The sequence below is a fragment of the Acipenser ruthenus genome, chromosome 10, assembly GCF_902713425.1.
Source record: "Acipenser ruthenus chromosome 10, fAciRut3.2 maternal haplotype, whole genome shotgun sequence".
Lineage (NCBI taxonomy): Eukaryota > Metazoa > Chordata > Actinopteri > Acipenseriformes > Acipenseridae > Acipenser > Acipenser ruthenus.
The window spans coordinates 16,642,187-16,651,385 of record NC_081198.1 but is presented as its reverse complement, the minus strand read 5'-3'; the positions used below and the strand labels follow the sequence as shown (position 1 = coordinate 16,651,385).

The following is a 9,199-nucleotide window of genomic DNA, read 5'->3' as shown; positions in this document are numbered from 1 at the left end:
TTTATCTTCAGAAATATATGCAAGGCAATGAATGAACAAAATCTATAGCATAAGAAACTGGATTGTGATGTTCAGTACATTTACCTTTATCTTCAGAAATATATGCAAGGCAATGAATGAACAAAATCTATAGCATAAGAAACTGGAAATCAACAGAATCTTGCTGGTATGTTAAATATTTTAAAATAAAAATATTACATACTTATGCTGATTATATGTTCCCTTTCAATTTTGAAATGTCAACCATTACGAGTTGGGAAATGACCCTCATGTCACATGACCTGAGCACATATAACAACTCGTAACCCAATGTTTCTTTAGGAAGAAAAATAAATACATTTGACCATACTTATAAAATGAAGCTATTTTACCGACATAACTAGCAGGTAACTAATTTTATATTAACAGATTTTTTCTCACAAATAAAGAACTGTGTGATTTAATCTTACAATATAAAATATATTTAACTGGAGGAAATACATTTGTGACATAAATTACTGGTTTTTTTTTCATTGCAATTATGAAATAAACATTCAATAAAACAACTGGAGTATTTGAAAAAAATCTCACATTTATTTACTGTCAAACAAGTGTTAAACTTTACATCAGCTATTAGTGATGGGCTCCTTATTAACAGGTTTACACAAAAGAATGAATGAAGCATACCAGTGCTGAAAGAATTTACACACCTTGTTAGACCTTTTTTTTTTTTTTTTTTTTTTTTTTAAGACAGAAATAAATTAGTTTCCAAATGTAGGAATCTGAAATATGGTATCATAATAACCATGACTTTAAAAAAGGATGAAAACGAACAGATATTGAAGAGTTTGTTTCAAGTGCCTGTTGCCCATTTTCCTTTGTCAAATATTTTACAGTAAAACAAATTACAGTATTACCTAATTTACACCAAATTGTGCAAGGCATGGCATTATTGGCTTAAATATGGGGTACTTCTCCCCTTAGAATAAGTTCATTTGGCAATACAAAATTGATTTTTAAAGGACAAGATTTATAATTTATATGTAAGCAAAACACTGTTTACAAGTGGAAAAAGTGAACATGGCTGATTTTTTTTTTTCAAACATACTACGATGAACGAAGTGTAAGAAGAATAAACACATTTTATAACATATGTGAAACTTTTACACAATAATCTCTTACATGTTTTTAAATGTTTTTTTTTATATTTATGGTTGTCATGAATTCATTTTATTTTACACTAGCAATACAACAAAATATATTTTCTTTAGCCATTATTCTTGAGAACAGTTCAATGTATAATTGAGAAAATATAAGGCCTGTGGCTTGATTGCTAGTGGTCATACATTCCCAATCTTCAACCTTGATGGACATGACTTGTAACTACCAAATGATCCAGGACCTTTATATTCCTGATTTCAAAAAGTCTTGTCAGGAATATCTCACGACAGTTCAAATCACTCCACACCGGGTCCTAGTGCCTGCATGTGTATATAATACAACATGGGCTATTACAAGAAATAATGTAAATGTATGTACAACCTTAGTTCGAAAACTGCTGAATTGGAATTGCCAGTTATTCTCAAATTGTTCAGCAGCAGCACATCTAAATACATGGTTGGTTTGTCTTTGACAATTCTTTGTATTACTATATTCTGCATATTATATACAGAGTTTGTCATAAAATTTCACCAAAAACAAACAAAAAAAAAATGCAGATATTCAAATCAGACCGCAGTGTCCGTCTGTCCATAGAGATAAAAGGGAAGCAGGTCCATTCAAATTTCCTAATACCTGCATCAAGAGTTTTTAAGATACATTTAAAGACTTGTCACCAGCTGCATTTGTCCTTCTCTCACATCTCCTTCCGGGATACAGCCTTCTTTGTTAATAGGAATAATATATCCATCACTGTTACCCCTGCTGATTTGATAGTATGCCTGAAGCTGGTTCCCAGCTCCGAGATTGGGCATGCTTTTGTAGTAAATGTCCTCGTCGTCACTCCTCTTTGAAGGAGAGAGATCTTCCTCCACATCGGGGCTGCTCTCTGGGTACAGAGAGTCTCTTAGGTTAGGCATACTAGTATAAAGGGAGTCTCTGTTTGGGGACTGCAGGTTGTCCTCAGCCTCTGCTGTTAGCTGTGAAACATAGCTGTCTGTTCTCTCGGTCTTCACTTTCTTCTGAGGGGGATACAGAAGCGAGTGAGTCCGTTGGGGGATTAGTGGGGCCTCCAGCTCTGTGTGGTGTAGCTCCAGTCCAGGGTTGTCGCCAAGCACCAAAGATGAAGCGTCAGCCACGATGGCATCATCTTCGCTGCTGCTCCCGCCCACGGTTACTTTGGCTGAAGGAGTTCTCTCAATGTTGTGGTTCTTGTTGCAGGCCCGAAGGTTGTTGTGCACCAGTTCAGAAATGATCATCTTTTCAAAGGCTGCGTCGTCAAGGCTGAGTCCACAATCCATAACCTGCACGCTGTCACTGTAGTCCCCATTGCGAAGTGAGTAGCTATTATTAAAGTTACCATTTAGCGGTAGAGTATCCATTGCACTTGCATCCCTGGCGTTGTTCAGTGAGTGTCCTGGAATGAGAAAACACGAACGAGATTCAACTTTAGGGAAACGTCACTTCCATTCCCAAAATGAAAGTAAATAAATAAATAATATACATTTAATGCGGTTCAGGACAAAACCGTTGTTTCTTTTATTATTTTTATTTTTAAAGCAAATTGTATGTCAATTATAACAGTTATTATTATTAAATCCTTATGGAACCATGATATTTGTACACTGTTATTTTCATGAATACTGAGAACAGCATTCCAGATTGCCAAATAAAAAATCACGAATGCCGAAATGAAAAAACAAAATAAATCCATAAGGAATGTTGAAATCCATGCCATTGCATAATAAAAACGCTTAAACAAAATAAAAGACTTTTGTCCTAAACAACACTAAAATACATATACATATATATATATATATATATATATATATATATATATATATATATATATATATATATATATATATGAGAGAGAGAGAGAGAGATAGAGATAGAGAAAGAGATAGATCACATTCACAAAAGTATAGGTAAATGTACAAATGTGTAGCCACAAACGGGCAAGCTACTACATAAAAACTCCTTATCTGGAGATGAGGAAAAATGAATGGGAAAACATAAACAAATACAAAATAATTATGTTAAACAATGACAGCCATCTCTCGCATTACAGGGGGCCCACAAGCACCATCCGACATCACGATAGACAGCAGGTGGAATGACTCACTTTGGACAACTCACATCATGTCTGTCTGCTCAGTCTATCTGGCCTAAGAGTTGCTGATATACAAAAAAAAAAAAAAAAAAATATATATATATATATATATTTAATGTAAAATGATTTATTGTAGCATGATGAATAATCACAAAAAAAAAATAATAATCTTAGCAACTTAGTCAGAGCAAGGGTTCAGCAAACAACAAATTAACAAGCAATAACAGCTTTTTTTGTTCTGTTTCCCCATTTAATAAATCTTTGTTTATGTGTGTGGTTATATATGGTACTTTGTCTGGCAGCCACTGTTCCGGGCCTAAAAAGGTCAGCATTTGTCTGCAGCCCTGCAGCCTACATCAGCCACAGTGACAGTACTGAATGAACCTTACAGGCTATAAACAGCTTGGCCATGGAAACCATGGAAACCAAGGCCTAGGTCAGATGTAGAAATGTTAGGAGTTTCTGGAAGCACAGGTCACAGAAATTAAGTCAAAGAATACGTATTAGTCGTGGAATGGGAGGAAGGTATCAGCTGGCGCTGACATCTATTTACCACTGAAAGAATGACAGATTGCGCAGAACCTGCTGGAGATATGAAAGGGAGATTAAGAAAAATGGGCATTTTATGGTGACATGCTGTTATTGAGATAAGAAAGTCCTCTTTTGTAGACACACAAACATGTAAAATAGACATCACAGTGCGTATTAGGCAAAGAAAGAAAGAAAAAAGATTATGAACAGTTGGTGATGTGGAGAGCGCTGTATTTGTTTATGCATTACTAAAAAATAAAAAATAAATAAAAAATAACCATTTTCATCTAGACAATCAGGTATGTCTGGAGAAAGGATGGATTGATGGGACTGGAATGGAAACTGACCACTGTGAGGCTGCTGCAATATACGCAAGGCTTGGAGGGATTACACTTGGAAGTTACTGAAAAAACACTGCATCAGTTCCAGTTTTGACTTGTCTGTGAGACAACTAAAGCTGCAGTTTATTATAGAAAAAGAAACAAAAGAAAAAGCAGAAACAAATTCCCAACCAGAAATAGGTTCTCAGAGTAAGCAAGTATAAAATGCAGATGTATTGGTCGAGTATTGAACTAAGAGTGCAGGTTTTGGGAAAACATATGCTGCATTTTCTGTTATGAATTATTAAGGAATGGTGTTTTTTTCATTCTGAAGGTATGCTTTATATTCTTCCTTGAAAGAATACCGAAGAAAGGAGTCAACATAATAGCAAATACAATCTAATAAATTTAGTTTTGGTGTATATTATATTATCTGTCTGCCTATCTATCTATATCGAATATATATATATATATATATATATATATATATATATATATATATATATATATATATATATATATACAGCGTCTATATTACACTGCAGCTTTATACAATTGTACAATTCTTTAGTTATCTGTCTTGATGAGCCACCCCTATGTTGATGTGCCTCTTGAAACTGGAATCAGGGACTTTCTTCAGCCTTTAGAAAAACTGATAGAGATTGAGTCAATGGAAGCACCATTTTTGTCACCCCCTTTCAAAAATGTGTTTTTTTTGTTTTGTTACAGCAGAAAAAAAACCACTGCATGCTAGATTATCTCAATTTAAATTTGGGCTACAATACATTTTGAAAACCAATTGAATGATTTGGATTGGGAAAAAGAATGTGTAGATAGAATATCAAATTTAAAATTGTGAACCACTTGCCCACTGAGTCTACTGCATGACGTTTGATTGTGCCTTGTTTTAGTAATCATGCTGAAAAAAAATTACATTTGATAGGCAAAGTTAAGTTTTACTCCCATACTTGTCTCTCTGTAGGTCACTAGAGGAAAGCGTAAGGAAAAAGCAAGAAATAAGATAAAGACAATACAATATTGAAACAGTTAAAAAAAAAAAAAGTGTGTTTGTTTTTGCCAAGAACTGTTCTACAATCACAAATGAATTCATTTTAACTTATTTTATACAACAAATATAAGATGGAAGCTGATCATTTGGGAGGCAAATACTTTTAATGTCCTAGAATTACGTATTTTATAACACCTGCTTTTAATGGTATCAGTGTACGTCTACATAATATTAAAGCTACACAAGAGGACTGGATCTGTTAGTTTTGTACTTCAAGTAGCTGTTGAAAGTGCATTCAGTTTCTTTGTGCTGTAGTCTTATAGTACTTAATGCAAGAAAACATGCCCCTCAGGATCTGTACAGGAAAGATGTATATCAGATAACCTATGATACTATTTAAAATGTTTTTTTAAATCACAGCAGAACAAATAATGGCAGCACTATTTTCAGGACTAAAACTGCTTACAGCTTTCAACAATATTATCAAGAAATAAAGTGTAGTATCTCTTTTCCAAATGTAATATCAAACATCCTTTGTTTCTGTCACAGAAAAAAAAAAAAAAAAAATATATATATATATATATATATATATATATATATATATATATATATATATATATATATATATATAGACAGTAAATACACCAGCTCAGACTTTACGTCATCATTTTAGACCAATAAACTCATTATATTACAAGGATTCTTGTAAACCATGTGTCTCTAAGTCGGCGTAATGACAGAAGGGTCAATTCTAAACCATTACAACAGCCACTGAAATGAAATTATATAGCTATGGTAAGTGATACCATGACTTTCATATCTTGATAGTATGATGAGGCCCTTGCACATGTGAATATTTTGTTTTCTTTTTTTCTTTTGAAGTGGTAAGTAAGCACACCTGGTGAGTTAAACACGGGAGCTGAAGGGGCATTACAAACAATCGTTTCAGCAAGTAAGGTGTTATAAGGGTTGTTAGTGCCGTGGGGTCGAAGAAGAGGGTTTGTTAGTAGACAATTGCCCGTCATCCCTAAAGCAATGAGACAGAAAAAGAGATATCAGTTTTCTACATCTACACCTAAAGTCTTAATCATACACCGTACATGCAGTCTTGAGGAGCAGGTTAAAAAAGCCTATTTAAATTTGCCAAGGTAACTAAGATTATATTTGTACATCTAACAGAAGACAAAGAAGATCATTAGAGTTTCATTGATTCAGAGGTGTAGAATGGATCCCTTTATGTAAACACCTGCGGAGTATGACATTTGCTATTCATATAAAATTGCTGTTAAACTAAATTAGCAATTATAAACCCAAAAATGTTACATTTGCAAGATAAAACAGGACAGAAAAGATCAAGGTCCTTGAGGTTTTCAAATATATCTTACAGCTGTAGTGTGTTAAGAAGTTTAAACACTGTCATATTTAGGTTGAAACCAGATACAAAAGGATGAAACAAATATAGTATTTTGAATTTATATAGGGTTATGTAAAAGTTAATCTGAACTAAATATGAAAAGGTATTTCACACATCTCTACTTCTAAAGACACTACTTATGGTATTTTGAGACTTTTGTGACACTGAGTTGAATAGTAATGGTATTTAAAGTCAGGATACAATGATATAGGTCAGCCAAAACAATGTGCATTCCGAAACAGCCTGCAAGGGTCTTGCATTAATGCCAATAAATGAAAGACAGGGGGCTATATGGTACAAGTCCATGTGCTCAAAAACATCAGACAATTAAAAAATATATGCATCCACAGTTTACTAGCTAAATATCCTGTTTTTATTTTGTTTCTAGTACCCAGCCATTTCAAACAAATCTGTTTAAATTCAGCCTTCAATATTGTTGCCAGCATGCTAAAATATGTGCCACTTCAGACCTCCCTCTGCTAAAAGTCAGTCCCTGGGTCTTGACTCAGATATGGCTCTTTTAACTCCCTATAGAACATAATGAAAGTGTATGTAATCAAAAAACACTGCATTTTTTTTGCTCCAATTTTGTATTCTGTTAATTTCCAATTTCAGTTATCCAGTAACTTGATATCAATCTTTCGCAGGCTGGTGTAAGAATCGCTGAAATTAAATTCAGATGAGACACCTAATGAAACAGAGTGCACCATTTGTGATAACCTTTTAAAATATGTATCAATTAGTTTTCTGCATCAAACCAGTATGTATAAATGTAGACAGACTTAATACATGCATGCCTTAACGTTTGTTATTTTGCACACTTTGCAAACCATTTTAAAAGTACTCCATTGCTGTGTAAGCTGAATAACATATTCCAGCAGGTAAGGTGAATGAAAGTTTAACATAATCTACTCCATCATCATATTTATGCTCAAGTTAAAGAATATATGAAATCATTTTAAAAAACAATTCCTATAAATAGAAGAAGTTTCTTTGCATCCCACACAAGCTGACTGATGTACCCTTCACAGGCTTTGAAATTGAAGTTGACCTTAAAGGTTCATGGTTAGACTTACAGATACTTGAAACAGAAATGTAAAAAGTTATAAACTGACCTTGGTTAAGGGTTGAAGTGCTGTTGATGTCACCTGAGATAAAAGAAGACTCAGATTGCTTTCTAACAGTGTCATTCCACATCCTCCTAATGCGGCTCTGTTCAACAAACAAAGAATATTTAACGGGACATCCATTCACTTTCTTGGTGATTTTGTACAAACAGTGTGTGTCTGCAGATCATTTACACTGGTCTCAATATGCCTTCCTGTAAAGAAATAGAATTAAAAGAAGCCTGTCCGTTATCTTTACCTGAGTGCCGGAGGAATAACGAGCGCTAGTCCTTGTTGTCGAGGCCTTCACTGTGCTGTGTGAGTTCTCAGTTGGTAGTCCGCCACAACAGTATGTGTGTCGGAAACATTTGCTGTACTCTTTACGGACCTGCAGGTAAATAATGGGTGGAAATTAGTATCTGAGCTTAACAACGTATTAGCCCTCCCACGAAAAAACACCATGCACTGTATGGAAAATGAGTTTAAAGCATTCTCCATTTTGCCGATTTCAGCAATATACTGTCTGTGCTAAAGAGCTGATGATCAGTGTATGAAAAGTAGATGAAGCTCTCTATCTTATAGATCTTTCTGAACCCACGGGAATACCTAGTAATAACAAGAAACAAACAAAACAGAATGTTGCTCTGAATTATTCTAATTTTGTATGGGACTACGCCTATAGATAAGGAGTTATTGCAATCGGGTGTATATATCTGTAGGTGTTGGAGTCAGCAAACTGGGAATACTTTGTATTACAATGATATGTTTGTAGTGGAAGCATATGCTTTCACAGCAGCATTTTTATGAATATATTGGGGAATCTGCAAAGTTTTTTTTTTTGTTCAGTAGAACGCAGATGTACAGGGCTGTACAGCAGGTTGTTATGTCCTGTTTGCTTTATTGTTGTGGTACTGATATTGTTTGTACATGATGAGACACAGTGTATGTTTAGTTTAACCACACCTGCTGCTGCTCTTATATACCAAACCACGGTGTGAATACTGGATGTAAACCTTCCATAGATATTTATGCACGACGACAGCTAACTCAATGCAGGCTCCGATATGGTGGCTGATCAGCTTAATTCATTTTAGTATTTAGCTTAAATTAGCTCATGAAATTCATGCTTTAGGGTATCTAGTCAACAGTACTACTGGCAGACATTTACAGTGCTAAGGACCAAGCCTCCCACAATTTGTTCCATTAATATGTGGCAGTGTGGGGCAGGCAGGGGGAGACCTGCGACTGGATTCAGGTTTTTTAATGTATTATTATCATTATTATTATTATTATTATTATTGTGAATCGCTAGACAGTTCTTCAGTATTCTTACTCAACATGCATTTGAGGTCTCTGTTTTGAGCTCTAGGCCTAGTCAACAATGGGCCTGTGTGAACGGGAGAGAAGGAATCTGAGTTGCAAATCTACCTCCCGACCAGGAAGGGCGCTAAGTAAGGTTGGAGGTACACCTTCACATCTTGGGCAAATTAAAGTAATGCAGTTTTAAGTACTATAGTACGACGAAACAAGAAAAATAATTTACAAAATAGGCTGTGATCGCAGAAATCT

General features: G+C 34.6%; 1 protein-coding gene across 20 annotated transcripts in view; it reads right to left on the bottom strand.

Moving 5' to 3' along the window:
• Positions 1–551: 551 nt before the first annotated feature.
• adgrl2a (adhesion G protein-coupled receptor L2a) overlaps positions 552–9,199 on the bottom strand; it is a 104,432-nt gene continuing 95,784 nt past the window's right edge. For 4 of the 20 annotated variants that reach the window (XM_059031870.1, XM_059031872.1, XM_034010565.3 and 1 more), the window contains 5 exons: positions 7,890–8,018; positions 7,640–7,736; positions 6,009–6,137; positions 5,070–5,087; positions 552–2,554 (listed from right to left, as the gene is read on the bottom strand). In XM_059031870.1, the coding sequence (XP_058887853.1) occupies positions 1,800–2,554; positions 5,070–5,087; positions 6,009–6,137; positions 7,640–7,736; positions 7,890–8,018 (1,128 nt within the window). In that variant the 3' untranslated portion in view covers positions 552–1,799. Of the gene's footprint in view, positions 2,555–3,262; positions 3,316–5,035; positions 5,088–6,008; positions 6,138–7,639; positions 7,737–7,889; positions 8,019–9,199 lie in introns of all 20 variants that reach the window. The other 16 variants (XM_059031871.1, XM_059031884.1, XM_059031873.1 and 13 more) reach the window with 9 other exon arrangements.